The following is a 22,655-nucleotide window of genomic DNA, read 5'->3' as shown; positions in this document are numbered from 1 at the left end:
TAAAAGAATTAATGAAGACCTAAATAAATAATAGAATATTCTGTGTTAATAGATTGGAAGAAAAACATCATTAAGATGGAATGAGTGCATGGATCTGTGGTATTCTGTTATTCCTCAAACAGACTTGGGATCCAGGTTCAAACTGTCATAAAGACCAGGATCTGCGTCAAAGTCAGAGGTGGTCAACCACTGCTGCTGGGGGGTGGGGTCCTCTGGGATAACGGCAGGATACGGGTATGGAGGTGACCATGGGGGACTTGGGGTCCAGGGTGCCCATCCTGGTACCTGAGGGTTCTCCATGTAGATCACACGTGGGGAGGGCCACAGCAGCAATGCAAGGGGCACGGGAACGCTGCAGGCCTGGAGCTGGAACTCGGGAGGTAGAAGGTTGGCCATGTCTGCGTGGGGACAACCTGAGGAGACGTGTCCTCCCTGTGTGGGGCTCTCCATAAGGACAAGGCAGGGGTTCAGTCCTTGGCTTCTGGTTGGCCTCGTGCAGAGTCCAATATAGGTCTGTCAAACTTATCAACCTGTGGAGACATCATTGCCAGCTCTTCTCTTTGCCCCTCTTCCTGAGCCCCTGGGCAGTTGATTTCAACAGCTCATGATTCTTTTTCTTCTGTCTGGGATACATCCCATGTTCAAGGGATTCCCATTCCTGAAGGAAACTCCTGATTTCCTCATCACTCCAAGGAATATTTAGCTGACCTGAAGGCTTCTCTGGTTCTTGAGTGTCTTCTTCCTCCTTTACTTCCTGGACATTTCTAGTAATTTCAGGCTGAAGCATCACTTCCTCTATTTTTATGCCTGAGTTTTCTCCTGAGACTCTTCTCTGCAACCATAGGGCCTAATCCAGGGCAGGGAGGGCTGGCACTTACAGTGTTGCAGAGATTCAGGCAGGTATGGGGGCCCCAAGTGTGGACATGTGTTTGCGTCTCTCTGCTGTGTGGAGTCTTTTGCCTACAGTCTTAACCTTCTCAAACAGAAGTCTCTAGAAGCAGGAATGGGATTTAGGTCGAAAGCTGACTCCTCCCAATTCTAGCATCTTCAGTCACTAAGAGGACTCAAAAAATTCCTTTCAGTTTCTTCTATAAAGCTGTCTAGGCTATCATGCAAGGAATCTCAAATATATATATATATTCTGAATAAGCTATAACTATTTAATGAGGGGTGATGGCATCAAGATGCTTTTAAGAACCACACTGACTATTTAAAATTCGAGCCAGTTAGTAGGATCTTTCAGCAGCAGCCCTTTATGGAGTCAACACAGTAAGACTGAAATGCTACCCAGCTCAGCACGCTTAACCTGACTCTCCCTTTTTGGAGCAGATGTAGATTTATATATTAACTTTTTAATGTCACTTTTGCTCTGAGCAATTTCGATCAGAAGAAGATCAGGGGGAAAAATATCTCTGACAAGGTGGACAAAAACCTTTATCAGTGGAAAAAAGAGCAGAAAATAGTTCCTAGACCTGCTTAGGGTAAGCTGTGACATTTCACTGTACCACAGAATTGTCAATCTTTAGGGGCTGCTCATTTCTACATAAATGTCGTGCAAATAGTCTAACGATGAATCAGCTTAAAAATTCTAAGCAATCACTGAAAAACGATTTTTAAAAAATTTATAGCAATTTAAAAAAACCTTTGAATCAATATGCTTCACTTAATAATTTATTTCCTGATATTGTCAACAATAATATTGGAAATGTGATCTCTGTTTCTGTTGGAAGAAGATATTAATTGGAGAAGTTGTTGTGGCCTGACAGAGAACTGGGGAACTTCACCCGTAATTGGATAAACTGTGATATACCGTGGAAGGCTTTCCTATTATCTGTATCTCTGGTATTTTATAAAAAATTCAATTATGCAGTTGGTTGTAAATCATTTGTTTTAGTTCATTTTATACTTTTTACCATTATATTTGAAATTGGTTCTTTGAATGCATTTCATGCATAGGATAAAAATATACCATAATCCTAAGAATATATATTTTAATAAAACTCCTTTCAGCAGTTGTAAAATTGCAAGTTGTGTGGACATATATAACAGGGCCTTAAACAGACTCTTTGCAGTAACCTTGTCCCATAGGAAAAGGGCAATTTCTTTCTACCCTCGTGTACTCTGATAGTGTAGATTAATGGAGTGTAATACTTAGTTTATATTAAATGTGATTGCAGGTTGTTTTTTTCCTCTTCCTGCTGGAAAAGCTTTATTGGACCCTCAGTGTTACAGAGCATGCTTCAGTGTCACGGATGTTGATGAGCGGTGGCTTTGGCTGGTTAGTCCTCTTTCCTTGCAGGCAGGTGTCCTGACCAGTCATTGGTGGGTGGACTGGGCATGTCACGCAGGCCTGCATCTTTGCTGGAGGAAGCACTCATACCAAAGCAGAGTTGAGAGTGGCCAAAATAATTTAACGCTCAGGAATGTCCCTTCTCCTCTGATCTTAGCTGTCGCTGCTTCTTTCACATGATCAGATTTACATTCTGTTAATGGGTCCTTTAAAAATGTAATTGAGTGAGAAGGACTTTAAAGATTTTTCTAGGGCCTGGATACACACGGGAAGACTGGAAATTACTAATTCACTAAAAGGAAGGAGTGGGCCTCTTCTGCGGAAAGGTTCCCTTGGAAAATGCACAGAAGCAGACTCAGGGGAGGGAAAATTCCGCTTGGATTCTCCTTTTGCTCCTGTGACCATGAGAACACCCTGACTCACTAGACTGAAGTGATGCGGGTTTCCACTGACTGCCAGCTGTGCGGGGCATTGATGGCGGGTGGTGAGGGTTTCAGCATCATTGGGAGGGAAGATGCTGTTAGTGAAAACTCGGTGCTTTCTCTGAACCTGGTTGGTGTATAAGGACCTGGGCTGCTTCTTCCTTTGGAAAATAGTATAATAGAATTGGTCACCCTCTGAATAGGACCTTTTTACTGAGGTTCATAATCACATATTTTCATAGAGATGTTATGTTTCCCTGCATGGACATTCTTTTTGAAATGTTTATTCTGATGCAGTTTAAGTATGAATGGGCTTCTTAAAAAATGATATTTTCCAATCTTCATTTACAAAAGAAACTAATCTGTTACAAATGTTTCAAATGGATAGTATCTGGCTTCTATCTTTATCATAAAGAGTGTATCTAATTATATTGTTTTGTAATAAATCTACTTCCAAAAGATGTGAAAAAAAATTTTCCTAACGTGAGCATGTATGGGCAGCAATTGCTTTATATGTTCATTTTTATCTGTATTAGTACAGCAATTTTTCCTGCCTTTCTCATATTCCTGTGGCTGTGTTATTTTCTCAAAGTTGGTCACTAACTGAGGGGTTATTGCAAAGGGAAGAAAAACAAACAAACACACACATCATTGCCTGGGTGGACTATGCACTGCCATTCTTGCATATTCATACCAATCTCCAAAGGTACCTTAAATAAATTACTGAGCTACTTAAAAGGTAATAGCTGCTTTCACATGACCTTCACATCTCTGAAATGCACACTGTGCATCACAGGATGATTGGTTAATTCTATTTCACCAAGTGGAGAGTTATTTCTCCTTCTTGCCTCATGAACTGTTTCCTTCTGATACATAAATCGACTGTGCATCTATTCCATGCCAGTAGTGCCCGTAGTTTTGTAGATAAAAAGAGATACATCAGTGGTGACACCACACCCATGAAACCACCCTGCTCAGTAATCAAGTCAAATTTTTCTTGCTGATAAAAATGCTCCTGAAGAATCCATGCATCACTGGGCTTTGCAAGCATGCTGTGAGGTTACAAACAGTGTGAAATGGAAAAGTTCATGGCCCATTTCTTGTTCTTTGTTCTCATTTTCTGCTATGAAAGGACAAAGAGCAGACACTTTTATTTCATGGTGTGCCTTCTCCGTTTTAATAAAGGATATGTGTCTTAATTGTGACATGCCCATGGTGGCACACCAAGGAAAACAGTGCTGTAAGGAATCCTAATTGTTACTTTTTTGTGAGATTGGAATCTACCCGATGCGGGTTATTGGGAGCTGGCATCTTTTACGACTTATAGTCCAGCCACACTGCAGATTTCCATGGCAAAAGCGAATGTGGAAACTTGTGGAATGTGTGGGAAACTGCCAACTTCCTAAGTCCTCTCTAAGTAGCAAGGTACTTGCCACACCCTGTTGCCCTCCAGTTTTACATTCTGCTGGAGTGTGGGGTGAGCCTGAGATCGACGGAGCAGATGCAGAGGCCCTTGGACTTCTGCCCCTGGGGCCACTTGCACCCATGTAGAGTGTCTGGTGGGTGCCTGGAAGTTGCCCTTCACAGCAGAGTGTGCTTCATTCTCCCCAGTTGTTTACAGAAGAGAGAGGACCTTAAGGGCAGCAGCCTCAGGCTGGTCACAGATGATGACAGAAGGGGACTTGCATATTCCCACCAGCTGCTTCAGCACGGGGCCCTGGGTCTCTCTCCCCATTCAGCCTGTGTCAGGTGGACGCATCCCCTTTTTCTCCTGAGGAACGTGGGAGGCAGCAGGAGCCTCGCATGGAAGCCCACGGTACTCCATCCTTGTGCATGGATTCCGCTGCTGTCCAGCCCAGGGAGGGGGCGGTGGCCATTACCCACCTGGGCCTTCCAGAAGCAGCAACTGCCCACCCACAGGAAATGGTCAGTGTGCGGCTGCCCCAGCAGGAGAGGCGGTGTGCTCAGTCTGCCTGGGACATGTGTGTTCCCCCAAGAGGAAGGAATAAGAAAGGAAAAAGGTGGCCGGTCCCATGTTCGACAGACATATAGCGAGAAGCCGCTTCCACAAGGCCATGGGAGGATTTGCTGTGGAAATGCTAGATGAGTTTAGTCTCCTCCAAGCTTGGTTAATAATTAGACTACAGTTAGGTGGGTCCTGCTGTGAGCCTGGGCCTTTGTGAGCCTTAGAAAGTCACCCCCTCCCCTGGTGGCTGTAGCTCCTGCCAGTGTGCATGGCTTGGCAAGCTGAGCACAAGCTGGAGTTCAGCCCCACTTCCCCCAAGGCCAGGCTGGTGGGCAGGGCACATGCCGTCCACCCTTTTCCAGTGGTCCCATCTCAGACCCACTGAAGTTCCTTTTCAGCCTTTATTATTTTCTTAGATTCCTTGGCTTTCCCCAAATTATCAAGGCCATGCCATAAGTTGAGTAGCCACACAAAATGTTACCTTTGATTTTTTTTATTTAAAAATTAATAAAGAACTTAGTGACAAGTATAATAATTCAATCTCTATATGTAATGCCATGTGTACATCTAATATGAGGGCACACTGTACCTTGGTTTGGGATCAGAGTTTTTACTTAAGTTTTTCTAAGACAAGAATTGTCATCTGTTAGTGACACACTGCAATTGAAACATGGAGTAATTTTGAAAATGATTTTTTTTTTCCATTTTGAATATAGTTTTATTTTAAAAGAGGAATTAGTGCATCTTCAGAGTTTCCTTTTTGGCTCTAAAAATTTTAATTTATATATTTTTTGGTATAAACTGCTTTGAAACACATTATTTTGTTTACTATGACGTCCTCTTCTTTGGACTGATTTATCGTACTAATTAGAAAGCTGCTAACATCCTTGTTTCGATTCATTGAGAGAGTTGGGATTCTTAAAACATGAGGAGGGATAATTTGTTGCAAACATTTTCATAACTTGAGTTAAAAACAGTATAAAATACATGTAACACATTTTAAATTTTTTGTCCACCTGAAAGAATTGCAGTCCCTTCATGGCTCAAGTTCAGTTTTCTCATCCTTCTTGCACAAAAATATTTCTCAATTATGTTTACTGACACTCAAGGATTTGAGCCTTCATATACTGCCACCACAAAGTTTTTTTTTTTTTTTCAGTAAAGCATACCTCGGCAGTATATTTCAAGGAACCCCCAAAGAATGTTTTCAAGTCTTAGTCTTAATTTATTTCAAGTCCATATCTGATTTGATCACTAGATCTTTGTAGAATCAAAATAATTAGAACTCAAATGGATTTGCTGTTTTGTCAGGAGGAAAACACATGACAAGAAATAGTTGAAAATTCTGAAAAATGCAGGTAGCAATCCTGTCACCAAGGCTAACCACTTTATTTTTGGCATCTAATCAATGAGGTGTACTCGTCAGCACTAATTGCTGGACAGAAACTTGAAGACTAGGTTTTCTCATGTTCATAAACTATTCAAAATTTAAATTGTACAAAACAAAACAAAACAAAAGACAAAATGGCATCCCTACTTCCTGTTGTGAAAACAAAAAAATTGATAGACAAACTCATTTATAGACTAGGGGCTTTTGATTTCTATAAAAAGATACTTGCAAAGGTGCAAAGAAATGAGTGAAAAAATAAAGGAACTAAGATTTACATTGCAATGTGTAATCAAGAGAGAATTCTAAGCATCACTGTTGGTTTAAAAAATACCTAAAAACATTTGATTCACAGCTTTCCCCTAAGTAAGTCGTTTAGTACAACTGACTAATAGGTTAAATGTTAGGTGACGTTGTTTGTTCGCTTGTAGCAGCTATACTAAACACACGGTTTCTCTTTGAGAAGTCAGGTCTTCAACAGTTGTTACAAAATATAAGGAATTGTATACAACAACTGGTTGCACTTAACAGTGGTGAACAATGTCTCTGAAGATTGATCCACAAAAACACTTCCCGCGGTGGCACGGAACGCCGGTGATTTATTGGTAACTGTATTATCCATTGTGTACTCTATGTGTGTTTTCAAATTCTTCCCAGAATTTGTCATTTGGCCTTTGGGTACCAAAAGATTAAAAATGAGATCTAAGAAAGCTTGCTGCCCAGTAGCTCTGACCCTGTCAACTTGCAGTGATTAAAGGCATGTCCTGACTTTGGGGGGGTAGGGGGGGTCTCCTGGCTGCTGGCCATTTGGAAATGAGCAGTAAACATGTTGTAGGTCTGGAGATGAAGAGGATGCTAAATTTGAGGCGTAACCTGACACGGAGACGTGGTTGCTTGGCTTAGCGCTACAGCACATGAAGGCAAATATACACATAGTCACATTTGAGAGAGAATTCATGGTCTCCGACCACTTGAAAAAATTGTGCTTTCTCCAGAATTTGATGTGCTGAAAATTGCACTCACCCCCTGCTTATTTGCAAAATTAAATGTAAAAATGAAGTCCTTTGCAAACATAAGGCTTGCTTTTTCTTCTCATTATTTCAAAAAAATAAAGGCTTGAAAATAATTATGAGTTTTAGCTGTGTGCAGAGTGACAGCCTGCCCTTTTGCAGGTTGCTAATGTAATACTTGCAGATCTGGGGTGGGTTGGGAGAGTTTTTCCTTGTCATGTTTGACTATGTAAGTTTCATTTCAGAGTTTACATCCCCACATCAGCGAACTGCAAAGATTTTTTCATACCGTGCTTCTGCTACTTATCTGTTGGGACAAAGGCCTTTTTGGTATGCAGGGTGAGAACTGGGTGTCCGCCAGATCAGTACCAGACCTCACTCTATCCTATTCGATTCAGAAAAGGATTTACTTAACTCCAGTGTGTTTTAAAGACGGCCTTTAGACTCCAAAACACTGTGACTTTCAAAGGAACCAGAGTTTCCATCTTCCATGCTTTTTAGATTCAGTTTTGGATTTTTGCTTGGGAGTTGCGGAGTAAGTCTCCTGAGAATAAGGCGAAGGTGCAACCTGAGCTTCCTCAATAGGATGGAGTTTCCTCAGAACTGGCTGGAGTTTGTCTTCTTGCTGCTTAAAATCTAGCTCCACACTAGAAAGAAGAGAGTGAAGGATTTAGTGCTTGAGCTTTCATATGTAAAGATCCCACTTAGTGACTTCAAAATTTGGTGAAATCCTCATTCATATTATGTTTATAACAATTTTATGGCTGCCTATTAAGCAATTGGCCATAACGTGTTTTAGCTGTATGTCATGGAAATATTTCAAATACGTTGTTCTTTGAAAAATGATTTATTTGCTTTCACTGCAAAACTTTGAAGTCCTGCCGTTGTACACAATGTCAAAGTAAACTATATTCATTGAAATGAAAAACATAAAATGTGAATAACCCTGTTGTTTGTCTATAGACCTCACATATGTGATTCATGGAATAAAACAGATAACCCAGAGCAACAGTGTCCAGGGGTCATCTTAGTACATGTACCTTCTAGTTTTCTAGTACAAGTAGAGGACAGTAGCTATGTGAATGCTCTGTAATTGTGCAACTTTTCACAAGATTGGAGAAATCTGTTTATTTCACCTGAAACAGTTAAGAGATGAAATGCCCTTGGCTTATAATGTCTTTGAAAAATCCTAACAGTCTGAAAACCTGGTAAGAGCCTAACTATTCCATGCTGGGGAAACAGTGTATTGGTCAAGTCCACACTGCTGAACGTCCTTCACTCATTCTCAAAGACAGTTTGTCAGGCAGAAACACAGTGTTAGGTGAAAATAACACAGAATTGTAATTACATCGCTGAAGCTGTGGTGTGCAAACATGGAGCCATGTAGAAGGACATTAACCAGTGGTAATAATGGGTGTGTCAGCATGATGGGATAAGAGATGATTTTAAAAATATGTCCTTACTTAAAACATTTCTCCAAAGAATGCTGCTAACTTGTTTAGCATCCTCCCGTCTCTTCACAGCTTTGAAAAGGGGCTGATTGTTTGATCCCACTAACTCTTACAAACTCCTAACGTTTCCCCTTGGTCTCTAGATAGAAACCCCTGCCCTGCCCCGGGTGTCTTTTTTCTGTGACAGTTCCCGCAGTGATGAGCTTTTGCTTCCTTCCTGCTTACCCCGCGTGTGCCCCTCTGGTTTGGGACTGGGGGTGTAGCTCGCTGGGCCTCTGGGGAATTCTTTGGGTTCCTTCCATGTCCGGTCTGGAAGCCGGACCTCATGTCAGTGGATTTCAGTGCACACTCTGTGATGTGAGAATGCATGAGCTCATAGCATTTTAGAACGACTGGAACTGTAAACCATTTATAAATATGCAATCCTGTTGATTAGAGAACCATTAATCCTAGCCAAACTTTGACATTTTGGAAAGACAAAACAGCAAAGCTGTATTATCTAGAGTTTTAAAAACAAGCTCAAGACCTGTCTAATGGACCATTTTATGTTTTAAATCCACTGTTCCATTTTTCTTATTGTCAAAGACTGTAATATTACTAAAAATTAAAAAAAAAAAAAATCGTCAGAGGAGTTTATTGCTAGTTACTCCTGGTTCCAAAGCACGAGTTATTTTTTCCCCATCTCAGGGTCCCTTTGAGTTATACTGCAGTTCACAGGAAGTAGAATAAAACCCACTCAACTCATGTGTTGTTAATCCAGCATAGGTGATTAGTAAGGCTTAGTCCCTCTCAAGGACAGACGTGAAAAGTCCAAATCTAATGGTGCTCTGCACGTGTGAAACGTGAGCTTCATTTCTGTTATGTGGTGTAGCAGAAAGAACATCGGGTTTCTTTCCTTCCTGGTCTTTGCAGTGGACGTCAGGAGCTGGGGGAAGTCCCTTACCCAATTTGAGGTTCACTTGCCTTTGCTTCAAGGAAGACGATGTTTCCTCCCTGTTTATCACACTGAATTGTGCTAAGGATTTTTTTTTTTAAAGTCAGTGAAAGGACTTCCTAAACTAGAAGATACTATTCAAATACTTTTTCCTTTACTTATCGGCTGACTATAATGTTATAATGGGAACGAGAGCAACCAGTAATAAAGAGGCCTCTAAAGAATGCTTCAACCTGGATATTTAGCAAGGAAAGAAACTTTCAGTTGAGTCTGTGAGCTGTAATCTCACCAACACGCTGGTTAACGCCGAAGTGTGCTTTCCAGATGATAACCGTTTCGCCAGTCCCAGTTACTAGAACGGAGGGCGGGTGCTGGCATTTCTTGGGTTAACAGTACAATTCTGGGTACCTGTAATTATTGGATTCCCATTAAGCATCTACATTGGGAATCCTGTTATTAAGCAATTTATCACACCGCGGAACCATGTAATCATGGAGTAATCTAATCTGAGTTCTTGTTAACAAACCGCTCTCCTTCATCTGTGGAGGGACTCCTGTTTGACTCCCCCGTCGCAGGGCACTGGGAGCCAGTTCCCCGGTGGAGGGAGCCCTTGTGCCCGCGACTGCCCGCCGGTGAGCGCCAGCAGGGGGCACCGGCGAGGCGACCGGGACCGTTGCCTCCAGGCCCTCACCTGCAACGGGCTGCGGCGTGGCCCCGCCTCCCTGCATGTGTGAGCACACAGGTGCACCAGCTGCATAAACTGTGGCGCGCTGTGCACTTGCTATTAAATAGGAAGAATCTGCATCGTTCTGTGCAGGGGGATTTGTCTTGTCAGAGAAGGAGCACGTGAAGGCAGCGGTTTGAACTGGAAGCAGCTGGCTGGAGAGGGCAGTATCGGAAGGTTAACCGTCTGGCCAGCTCTGGCTGGTGGAGAGGAAAGGTCCCTTCAGCCTGAAGAGCCAAATGGCTGGAAGAAAGCAACACCTGCTGTCTGCCTAAAGGGGAGAGGTCTTGGACAAAAGCCGCCTGGGGGCTGGGCTACATCCCCAGGGCAGCCCCTCCCTGTCCTCCATGCACAGGCCTCTCTCCCCTCCCCGTTGTCCAGAGGGCCTGGGGGCGAGGGGATGGCCGACACCTGTGCCCGGCACGCTGCCCGGGGGACGGAGAGGTGAGGCTGGTGGTTGCTGCCGCCAACCTGGTATCTGGCGGTGGCTGTGATCCTGATGGTTGTTACTTTCCCCCTAGCCTGAAACACCTTCTCCGGGTCCCGCGTGGCTGCCACTCCTTCTTCCCCATTCCCCAGGTAACAACTGACTCCTTACGCTCCTGCACCTACCAGGAGATCCAACCTCCCAACTTTGTTGCTTCCTTCTCCCCAGGAATCCCAGGTGATTCTGTCATCTGTTCCCTCGGGTTCTCGGCGCTGTCTTCTAGAATGGGGCAGCATGGCCAGAAAACCCTGCCCCATTTCCCCTCTGCTCCCAGCCTCTAAGCAGGCCTGGTGGTGATAGTCAGTCACTCACCACGTGCCAGCAGGGCCCTGAAGGACAGCTTCTGCCTTGGCTTCCGTCCCAGTTGCCCTGGACTCCTCCAGTTGCTGCCTCCCCTGCTCCTCCCAGAAGGGCCCCCTCCTTGCTACAGAGAAATAGGCTTCTCTGTAGGCAGCTTCCTCAGGAACCACTCCAGGAGGGGTCTAGGGCACGGCTCCCTTCTGTCTGAACTCAAAGATTCGGAGAAATTGTCCCCAAAACAAACACACCTCAGGAAATTTGGGGAGCCCAGCTCCAGTGCACCCTGCTTCCTGCTTTGTAGAAATTGTCTGCAGGAAGAGGTGGGATGCTGCAGGTGGGGTCAGGGGGTGCACACAGCTTCAGGGCACCCCTGGGGTCTCAGTGCCCAGCAGCTCCCCGTGGCACCTGTGCCCGTCTGCTGGGAGATGGGCTGTTTGCCGTGCACTTGCATGGGGTCATGGCCGAGCACTGTCTTGCCAAAGCACTTATTCCTCAGGAGGACAAACAGCCGGGAAAAGCTCTCACTCCTGAGCTTCAGTGGTTGAGTCTGAATGGGCTGGATGAAGGCCAGCTCTACCTGGACCAGGTCTTCTTTACTGCCTGAATAAACCTTGTCTGTAGATGATGCAATGGTCCCATACTGCTGGGGGTGTTTATGACAGTAGATAGAAGGCTCTGGAAGCTTTGTTATTTACCTATATATTGCTCCCTCCCTTGCCTGCACCCCCTCCCCCCGCCAGAAAAGTGAACCATCCAACAAAACACTGCGTTTGCAAAATCGTGCAAACTTAAGCTGCTTGGCGTGCACCATTACAGAGTCATTTGCTGCCCTGTACGTGACTCATTGTGACGGATGATTAAGGCAACTGGGGGTCGATTTAATTTCTTTAGTTAGCCTTTTCTCTTGAAAGTACGAGTTTAGGTCGGGGACTTTCTCAACAAAATTATGATTCTATACTTTTATAAAGAAACACAAATCTACCCTCCATCTCAGACTGCTCTGTCAGCTGGCACCCAAGCTTTATTTTCTTTTCGGAGACTGTGCTTGGCTTTGTAGTAACACTTTTCCCTACCACTTCACGTAATTTTGCAGAGGAGCATCGTTCCTGCTTTTCCAGTTTACAGTATGGTGGTTGAACGCGCCTATAAATACTCGGGCCCTGCTACAGTTTCTTCAGCAAGCTGTGCCGACTCCCGAAGCTAATTTAAGAGCAGTGCATTAGCAATCGCCTTCTCCAGTCCCCTGTGTGTAGCAGTTAAGAGTTAAAAGCAGGTGCGTCTGGCTCCCAAGCACTTGCTTGTTTTCTGGACTGGAAGGAAACCTGAAATCTTTGATTTCTCCATCCTCCACAGTGTCAGGGTGGCTGGGTGGACTGCAGAGGCTTCTGTTTTTAATTCTCCCTGAATTAGATCTGAGTCCCCCGGCGCCAACGGCAGCTTTGCACCCACGCGCTCTCTGCAACTGTGGATAAATCAGCTCACCCTTGGGTCCCTGAGCTTCCTCAGCTGCATGGTGATGGTCGAGAGGCACAGCCACCCCACAGGAGGGTCTGGGGGAAGGACTGTGAAGGAGCTCGGGGCAGGCCCAGGAGAGCAGCCTATTGGGGTGGGCCATGGCTCCTCTCCTGCAGATTGGCACGATGTGGACGCTGCCTGGGGTCCGGCTGGCTCTGCTGCTGCTGCCACTGATGGCGCCCGCATTACTCAGGAAGCTCAGCGTGAAGGTCTGAATTCCAGGTTTGCCTCTTGCACCTGCAAGTTGGGTGAGCTCAGGCAAGTTGCTTCTACTTTCTGGGCCTCGGTTTACAAATGTAACCCTGACGTGTGGAAGAACCAGGAACCAAAATCACCGTAATTCTCTCCTGAATGAGTCTCCACGTGAATATCAGGGGGGATGAGGCACTGTAAATCCAACATGTCCAAAACCAAATCTCTCCCCTAGCCCTCTCCTCTGTCCTCCCAAGCGGAGCTGGCAGCCACCATCCAGGCAGCTGGCCAGGGTTGTGGGGACCCTATAGTCGAGCTCGACCTGACCCCTCCTGCCCACCCTCAGCCAGGTCTGCTGTGCTCTAGACCAGATTTAGAGCAGTTTTCTCCTTGGCTGTTGATACAGGTGGTTCTTATTCTTCCTCTCTCCATTCTCTCCCCTTCCTAACTCAGTCAACTTAGGAAAATGCTGATCTGGCAAATGCCTTAACCAACTCCTACTCATCCTTCAAAACCCAGGCCATGTGTCATCTCTTCCTTCTGTGGATTTTTGAAAAAAAATCTAAGAATCCCTCCCCATCCCTCTGACTCCCCCCAAGCCCCTCCGGAATGAAATGCTCCTCCAGCAGGGCTCTCTCCACAGTTTCCCTCAGGCACACCCCAAATTGGATTGTAGGTATTATTTTCTCAGGTCTGTGAACCCATTGAAGGACAGACCGTGTATCATTCATCTTTTGTCTGTGGTGCATTTATTTAGCACAGGGCAGGGTGCAGAGGGTGCTCTCCTTATTTACTGAATTGAGATAAACTGACCAATGGATTCTTGGTAGCGGTGTTATTTGCTGTCCTTACTAGTATATTCTATTGTATGACATGTTATTTTTCTTTTTATCATTTTTTTCTTATTGCTAAAAAAAAAAACAATTTTTCTTGTAGTAATCAGTATGTTCAAGTGCTGATTGTGGTGATAAATGTACAACTTTATGATGATACCATGAACAACTGATTGTACACTGTGGATAAATGTATGGTATGTGAATATAACTCTAAAAAAAAAAAATACTGACCAATGGAACCCAAATCCCTCATTCCTAATCTTGGCAGAATGCTGCTGCCTTGTGTTCTGTTTTACATTTATAATTTATTTATTGCAACTAATATAAACATGATATAAATTATATACCTATCTATATTACACACACATAGCAATCCCTTTCCAATAGTTTCAAATGTTAATAATTTGTAGTTATTAGCTTTTTAACACTTTGAACGCAGAAATGACGCATCGTATCTTTGTTTCCTTCCCTTCCCGCTATTTCACGTAGCAGATGCATACGCAATGCTTGTAGATCACTGTAAGGATGAAAATACTAGAAAAATACAGGTCTTCAATAATATTAATACTTGCACTATATGAAATATCCTCCTTTGCTGGTATGCAATGATAAGGAAATTATGGTTACAGTTTTTTTAAAGTAACAATTAGGGAGGGACATGTCTAAATTCATGCTGACCATGTACCCCGATCACATCGAAAAACAGTCCTTTTACGGCTGACTAAAGCTCCTGCCAGGGGCTCCACCTTTGTGACTTTCTCTGGATCCAAAATGGTCGGTGGTCCAGGCCTCTTTAGCGCCCGAGGCTGCAGGCAGGCAGATACCTGGGGGTCAGAGAACCGATAAATTGTGCCACAGACAGGCTGAAACCTGAGCCCTATTTATAGCTCTCTGCTCATAATAATTTTTCAAGTAAGAAAGGGACCAGGTGACTAACAAGATTGTCCTATTTGTATCGAGCATATTTTATGCTGCCCTTCTAAGCAAGCCGCAAAGATCATAGATCATAGTTAAAAGAGATCAGTCATCATTAAGTGTAGCCTTCCAATATGCTGCTGACCCAGGCCTCCACCAAGAACACAGGCTTTTTCTCTTTGGGCAGAAAGTGCACCGTGGCTGCAGTTTTGGGGAGAAAGCACACCGTGACACTGGTGGGCACCAGTGCAGGCGGCTTATGGGAGGTTGGTGAGGGTTTTGGCTGTCACCTCGCCTGCCCTTCTCGTTCTGAAGATGCCCAGAGAGGGCTGGTGACTGGCTGAGGTCACAGGGCCGGAGCTAAGGGCACAGACAAGCCCAGGCCCTCTAAGCCACCAGCCCAGAACCCTTATTCTATGATGCTACGGGGTGCTTCCCCTCTATTCTGACCTTAGCTGAAAAGAGCTGCCGATCAGAAAACCCTTGGCTTCTGTGGGTGTCCTTTGGCACCACCGGTGGCTGGTCTAAATCTCCGGAGTTCTAGGGATGTCATCTCAGGGAGAGGCTCCAAAGAAGAGGGGGCTGAGCGGCTGGAACCACCACTGTATTCTCTAGTTTCTCTGTTCCCCGTGGAATTTCATGCCACCTCACTCAGGACATTGTGGTAAGAACTGAATCCTCCATGTAGAGCCTAGAAAAATTTCATTGTTCATCTAAAAATGAATTGCAACTATTTTCTCACGAAATTGACAATTTAACCCCCTTCCGTGTCCCACTTTGTTTTGTCCATCAGTGAATGTCTCTTTAACCAAAGGTGAGGGCCCTGGGAAGAGCTTTATCAATATAATTAGCCTTTTGGTGCTGAATAAATTTTAATTAATTGCTTTAAAAATAAAATGTTGAAATGAGTAATCGCTTTTCACTTGCATTTCAAAGATACATATGAGAATTAGTATTACTAACACCTACATCATTGCATATTGGGGAAAAAAAGAAAACATATATTTAGAATTCCAATATACTAGGAAAAACTTGGATTATTGATTTTAGAAATATTCAGGGAGAATTCTGAGTTCTGTCAAAATCATTCTCTTTTTTTCAGATCTGTGATTTACTTTATTAAAAAATTATTTCCATATCCCAGAATAACACTGAGTAAGGTATTATACAGTGATACCTTTCTGTCATCTTCCTCGCACGCCATCCTTCACTGTAAATACTAGGAGCCCGGCACTAAATATTAAACAAAGGGCTAATTTCCTCCACATCAGTTCATGTTGTTAAAGAACTTAATATGCACAAGTGGTGGTAACTGAAGCAGGGCTGGGAAGGGCACTTCCACTAAGAGATAATCACTAAATGACAAAGGCTGCAGAGATTTCTCTCCAACAGGGCTGTGGACAGAAGAGAATGGGCACCATTTCTGCATACAAATGCAATTATCTCCCTCAAAAATAAGACTCCATTAGCCAAGTCGGGATCACCCACGCCCTCAGCAGCCTCTTTTTTTGCAGTACAATCAAAATCAGTGAAATAGCCGCAACAGTTTTGATTATCAATGCTAATTTTATCTGGTAGTCTTTGTGACCTTATATTGTATGCTCTTATTGCTGATGGAATAAATTACCAAGTATGATATGAGAAAATGCAACCCGTTAGTTCCGTGAATTCCTCATTCAGTTTCTTAATATTAGGATATTTTCCTCATCTTTCCTTAAATCTTGCAGTCATTCTGGGAAGGAACTTGCATAATTTAGGAGCTTCCCACTTGATGAGCAGCCACAGATTGCAATGCTCTGAAAAGTTCCCCTTCTGCTATGAAGATGTGTCTGTACCTGCAGCGAGGCACCCCTTTCTATTCTTGGGGTAGCTATAGCTCTTTCTCCCCACATGTTCCTAACTCTCTAGTCTGGGATGTTCCAGAAAACCCATCTAACACCCTCTCCCCGCCATAGCTTCCCTTGGAGAGGATGCCGGGTCCTCCAAGGAGGTGGTCCTGGCTTCCTTCAGCTCTCCTCCTCTGACTTCACTTCCTTGCATCCTTGACACACACCTTCAGGACAGAAGCTTCCCTTTTCGGCTTAGCTCCATTGTTACCCTCGCCACAGGGTCTTATGGCAGCGGTGTGCGGCGCCATGTGCCTGGTGCAGAACCTTCTCCCAGGACACGCTTGGGGAATGTTTGTTGAATAAATGCCTACTAGCAGCACATGGAAAGGGCTCAGGCATTTTATGAAAACAGTGGTTTCCGATTCTGTTGGTCTGACCACCGGAGGGTCATATCAGATGGTGAAAATATGACCTAGACAAAAGGGCTGTCCGCAAGCTCCCGCCTTCCCTGTAGTGTCAAGAACCAGCAGGTAGGGAGACATGCAGCCTTCCCACGTATTCAGGCTCTGAGCCCACTCATTTGCCCACTGCCTGTTCATTGGGGTCAGTCCAGGCCAGCTCGGTGGAAGCTCAATGACACAGAAATGAAGACGGCATGGGCAGTGTCCTCCTGGAGGTTACAGTCACTATGAGTGCAAACGCTTTACAAGATTTTAAGTTCCAGTGAAGACAGATAATTCATCTAAGTCAGTATTATTATTATTTTTGTAAATCTTGCTTTCATGCTGCAAAGCCTCTGAATTGAGGTTGGCACATGCTGTGTTCATAAAAAAAGTGTAAATTTGAATTCGAGCCATTTCCTTGCAGTATGATTTTATGAATTAACCAATTCAGTCAAGGAAGGCAGTGATCGGTTTGCTGGTGGTATGTTTCACTGTTCCTTCTGGAACAAAACTCTGAGCAAAAGGTGAATCACTGGGAGATGACTCATCACATCAGTCTAACAAAAGAATTCCCAAGATAGGTTGGCTACAAAAGATTCCAAAGGCTTACGAGCAAGGATTATATTAGTAATTTATCCTTACAATGTTTTCTGAAATAATTATGGCATATTTTGACAGGGAATATGGATGATAAGCCAAAAAAGTTTAACTAAAGAAAACTGAAACTTAAATCTCTTTTAACAAACTTTTGTGCTGAGATGGTCTTTAATTAGGATTTCCCAATTGGTCTGGTATATAATTGGAGGGATGTCATCTTGAGAAGAAATTGTAGACCCGTCAACCAGCTTGAAATTCCCAGATATCAGAGTATCACTTTTGGTACTTGGTGTTTCAGTGGACTGGACAGCAGGGCAATGGGTTCAGTACTAAAAATCTCGTTCTGCTCCACTGAGATTGATTTACAAATAAAATAAAGGATGCTATTCATAGGCCAAGAAATACTTTCATGAATGTCCACACCATCACCCCTGTTGCACTTTCAGCCGAAGCTCTCAGGCCCTTTTCTTTCATGTTCACAAATCACAGGACCACAGGATCTGAGCCGGAAGGAAACGTCCCCATCATTTAGGGCATCCATGCGGGATTTAATGACATCATGGACGCCTCACCAAGGAGAGAGGGAGGAGGCTTAGCCCTGACCTCTGAGGCACCTGTTACCTGCGAAGCCAGTTCCGGAAGGCTGATGTTTCCAAGAGCTTGTTGCCTTTCTCTTATGATACCGGCAGTGTTTTTCTGAAATTGCTTCAAGACTTTTTGTGCTTTTGATGCTTCTTCCCAGTCCTGCATATTTCCATGACAGAATTAGTTTTTACAGAGAAAGAGGTACCGCCGTGGTAAAAGGGACACATTTATTTGAGAAAACACCAGGAAGACCCTTTTCAACTCCCTGGGCCGAACACAGCTGATTCTTATGCGCCCTGAAAAGGGTAACTGGGTTTTGAGTGAAAAGCAGTGCCTAAATGCAGGACAGGCGGGGTCAAGGTCATTGACCCTCAGGGATGCCGGCCAACAGGTATGACAAATTGCAGTGAGTGGACCCAGGCGGCTGGGATGGCCTCTCCTTGTTCTCCCAGCCTCCGGGGAACCACAGTCACTTGGCATTTGACCATTTCTTTACTGTGAATCCCCTTTAACCTCCTCATCGGCAGGTGCTGCAGGCAGCCTGTGCGAAGGGTGGAGAAGGGAGGTGGAGGTGGTGGTGTGGGACCTACAGGAAGCCTCTGTGACCTCCAGGGTGCGTGCCCAGCCAGGGTTTGAACCAACTGCAGAGAATGCTGACCTTGAATTAATTCTTTCCCCTTCTGTTGGGGTAGATTCTCTGCAGAGTGGTTCTACGCTGGAATTGAAGGAGGACTTGTTTGCAGGTTTCCAGAATGGGGAGGAGAAATGCACTGAAGTCAGGACGGCCTTTGAAATTTGGAAGCGCCTTCTAATTCCTTTTGGGCTGATGCTTCTAGGCGCTGGGGCTGCCCATGTCCACTGCTCTCTCGGGACCCAGCCAGGGGTTCCTTCTGCCTCAGGACTGTTGGTTTCTGAACGCCCTTTAACTGCAGAAATGTCTCTCCTCAAAGAAACACTTGACATTGGAAGACCGAATCCCAGAGCTCACAGAAAGCTGTGAGATCACCTGGCTAATCTACCCTTTGTTCTACCTTCCACCTTTTTTGGGCAGATGGTAACCCTGAGGGAAGCCACTAACCCTCCTGTAGCTCCAGCTCTCAGCCGCCAGGGCAGAACTAGAATGACCCAAAGTCTTCTGAGAGTCTGTGCAGTTATCTGTTGACTCTGTCATGTGGGTCCTTTTTTCCCCCCAACCAGTGTGCTGTCCAGTCAACCCCGTCCCTCCTCATGACATGACTGACGCCTGTACAAGGGCAGATGCTCCTTCCCAAGAGGCTTCTCTCGTCACCCAGGACCCTCTGCTCCTACTTCTCGAGCTGCCTGCTTACCAGGAAGACACTGTGATTGTTCTTGGTCTTGTTTATGCCACTTGGCCTCATTGAAATTAGGTAATTTATTTGAATGTTACATAAGCCAAAGAAATATAAGATGTAAGAGAATTGTTATTTCTGTGAGTTAGATACTTTGGAAAGAACAGGGTGCTAAAAAAAAGCAATTGAGTTTGAAAAAGGTGTGGTCAAATCAAGTATGCACCAGAAGAGTTCCAAAATCAGGTTCTGTCACAAGACCTTACTCCACTTTCAAGAAAGGAAAATAGAAGTGGTTTATGGGAAGACAATGGACTCTGGGAGAGGAACTGCCATTCAAAAAAATACATCTGGGCCTGACCTTAAACAATTGGCATAACTTTAAGTCATATAAATGAAAGATTTCTGTTTATATGATTCAAATTGAAAGAAGATGTTTAAGTTAGGTGCATTTTTGTATGACTATCTCCTTTTCTGATCTGTCAATTAATTAAGTGCTTGTCCCAGATGTGCACTTTCACTTTCTCCTTTTCACGCCCATGCCTAGAGACCTCAGAGCACTCTTGTCCAACTCAATAATGAACATAAAAAGTAACTGTTAACTTTTAATTATTTATAATATAAAGTGATAGGAAAATTGGGAAATGGAATTTGATGAGCTGTATATATTCAACTGAAAAGCAGTAGCACAATCTTTATTCAGTAGTCACTGGAAAACTCGATGAAATAACAAAGACTTCGGGGGCAGTGGGAGTCCAGTGGAAATGCTTTTGCACGGAACGTACTGTTGACCTGCACAGTAAAGCTTCCAGAGTAACTTCTGTTTGCAGCAGAAGCTTAGGGGTTGTGGGATTTTTTTTCTTTCTTTCTTTTTGTTACCATTCTTTGAAAAAGAGATCTGAAAGTGCACTTTTTCCCTGATACCATCTTGCCCTGGGATGCTTTGCTTATTTGTAGAGAGCTGGCATTAGGGTTTGGAAGGCTGTAGAGTACACTGCCTGTCTTCGGTTTCTGAAGATTAACATCGCCAAATCATGATGTCCTTATAGTCCCGTCTTCAATGACAAGGACTCGATGAGTAGACGGGCATCTTCCCAGATCATACGAGATAACCAAAGAGAGCACTGTGGCTCAATTCCTGTACCCAGTGGACTATCCCTAATTTTGGCAAATTCCTGTGACACTTGGAAAGTGGGCTGCTGACTGGCGTACTAGCATTCCTGCAAAAGGTTGGTTGGGCCAATTCTAAATAGTAACCACTCAAGATTCATTCCTGAAAAGACAAATTCCCACCCTTTACAGACCAGCTAAATCTCTTCTAGTATCAACTTTTTTTGGAAATTACTTGGGAAATTGAGCTAAGTTTATTTAAATTACTTCAGTTAAGCCAGACAAGGTCCTAATAATTCTTTTTTCACTCTCCCACAAAATGTTATATAGGTTTAAGCTAAACAAGCTCATTCTTTCTCTGAACTTTCTCTGGAGATCTCTCCTCACTTCTGGTTTGTAGTGTTAAAAGACAGGATAAGTGTTTGCTTCCAAAGAAAGAACAGCTAAACTGTGAGGGGATGCCAGAAGTTCTCCGTTCTTCACTTAATTTCCCAATTTACTGATGCCAGGGAAGGGCTAATTTACCTCACTTACATCCCTGTGCTGCTGATTCAAAATTCTCACCCACAAGATGACCGCAGTAAAAAGATTCCCGGTAAGCTAGCTTCTCTGAGAAGTTGCCATCACTGAGTTTGTAACTTGGAGAAGTTCCTGAAGAATACACTTGCACGTGTGTTGGACTTCCCCTCCTCATCGGCAGTAGCCAAGAACCATCCAGTGAGTTGGCGTGGAGGCTGCTCCACAGGTCACGCTCCCTGCTGCCAGGTGGGTCATTTGCCTGCAGCTTTTACGAGACCTTAGGCTGGTGCTGATTCCACTGAGGCAGGCTTTCTCAGCCTCAGCATTATGGACGTTTTGGGCCAAGTAATTCTTTGTTGTGAGGGGCTTTCCTGGGCACTGTAGGATGTGGTACAGCATCCCTGGCCCTTACCCATGAGATGCCAATAGCAAACCACCACCCACCACCGCCACGTGACAACCAAAAATGTCTCCAGATACTGCCAAGTGTCCCCTGGGGAGTGAAATTGCCCCCAGGTGAGAAATGATGCAGTGAGGCATGTGCCAACGACATGGCATCCCATGCTTATCTCTTCCCTGGGGCTGCGTCTGCCTGTTGCTGACAGGTTCAGCAGGTGACCCAAGGCTGGTTTTTAAAAACCTGGGACCCTGCCTGGGATGCTGGGCCTTGATTGGCGATGTGCAGGGCCATAGCTGTCCTTTCCCTCAGAGAAGGACTCTGGTGGTTCCAAGACTGTGTGGCCTCAAGCTTTCTGCTGTGTTCCAGGCACTTGGGTCCCCTCACCATCTCTGCCTTCTTAGTGCAGAAGATGGTAACTTGAAAATCTTTTCTGGGGGAGGGTGGGTTCCTTTACACCTTTCAGATGTGCAAATATGCATCTATAATTAGTTTTTGGAAAAACTTGCTAGATCAACTAAAGTTATCCTTTAGGCTTAATTTTTTAAAGAATGAACTAAATCATAACACCTCTCATTGCTCTCATATTTTGTTTGCAAAAATAACATTCCTGCAGAAAAGAAAAGATGGTAACTACTCTGATGGTTTTAACTGTTATCTTAAAATCCTAAGTTATTGCTTAAAGCCTAACATGGTTTTTGCCAGTATAAAGTTCCTGCTGGATACTGACATCATGTTGATGCCATCAATATATATAAAAAAACAAAACTCTCACATTAAAAAAAATAAAAACAAACAAAAACATGTAGTTTCTAGGCTGGGAATTCTGCCCCAAAGGATATGTGTGCCCATTCTTTGTGAGTTCCCTGGAAACAGCTTGCTCATCTGGTGTGCATAGCACATGCAGTGTGGTTTCAAGGCTTTGATCTATACCATCTGAAGGGCTTATATTTCACAGCCTTTCCAGAACACACAGAACAGTGCTCCTGGCTATCAATTCTGAGGAAGCAAGCCATCAAACTTACAACCAGTTCTTGAAAACACCAGGTTGCATTTGCAAGATGAAAGGATTCAAGCTCTACCTCACTTTGTGATTATATACCTGAGATCTCGTACTTAGAGATAGTTTAGGAATCCGGTCAAGTGAGGCCCTTTAGTTTTTGGTCTGTGTAATCCTCCCAGCATGATCCAAAGTCCTCTTGCATTCATGGGTAAACATCATTTGTCACTCATAATAAAACAGTGGGAAGAGGAGAACATACCTATAGATAATACATGCACTGTTTCTGCACGTGTCACAATTAGCTGTGTCTTGCCCAGTCCGATATGAAAGCCTACAAGATAAGAACAGGAAAGCATTACAAGTGGTGGTTGGTGGTCGTTGGCCTTCATAGAGCAGCTACGCCTCAAATCAGATGCTTTCCCAATGCCATTCCTGG

The 22,655-nt window shown here is 44.2% G+C and overlaps 2 protein-coding genes across 7 annotated transcripts in view; one reads left to right on the top strand and one right to left on the bottom strand.

Moving 5' to 3' along the window:
• Nucleotides 1-22,655, top strand: part of DOCK1 (dedicator of cytokinesis 1) — a 546,722-nt gene that overhangs the window by 228,788 nt on the left and 295,279 nt on the right. The gene's annotated exons all lie outside the window — the stretch shown is intronic.
• INSYN2A (inhibitory synaptic factor 2A) overlaps nt 5,782-22,655 on the bottom strand; it is a 57,828-nt gene continuing 40,954 nt past the window's right edge. For 4 of the 5 annotated variants that reach the window (XM_037804948.1, XM_037804947.1, XM_037804949.1 and 1 more), the window contains 2 exons: nt 22,479-22,550; nt 5,782-7,722 (listed from right to left, as the gene is read on the bottom strand). In XM_037804948.1, the coding sequence (XP_037660876.1) occupies nt 7,539-7,722; nt 22,479-22,550 (256 nt within the window). In that variant the 3' untranslated portion in view covers nt 5,782-7,538. The remainder of the gene's footprint in view (nt 7,723-22,478; nt 22,551-22,655) is intronic. The other variant, XM_037804946.1, reaches the window with a different exon arrangement.

This window comes from Choloepus didactylus, chromosome 15 (assembly GCF_015220235.1).
Source record: "Choloepus didactylus isolate mChoDid1 chromosome 15, mChoDid1.pri, whole genome shotgun sequence".
In the NCBI taxonomy this organism is placed as follows: Eukaryota; Metazoa; Chordata; class Mammalia; order Pilosa; family Megalonychidae; genus Choloepus; species Choloepus didactylus.
This window is presented reverse-complemented; position numbering and strand designations above follow the sequence as displayed.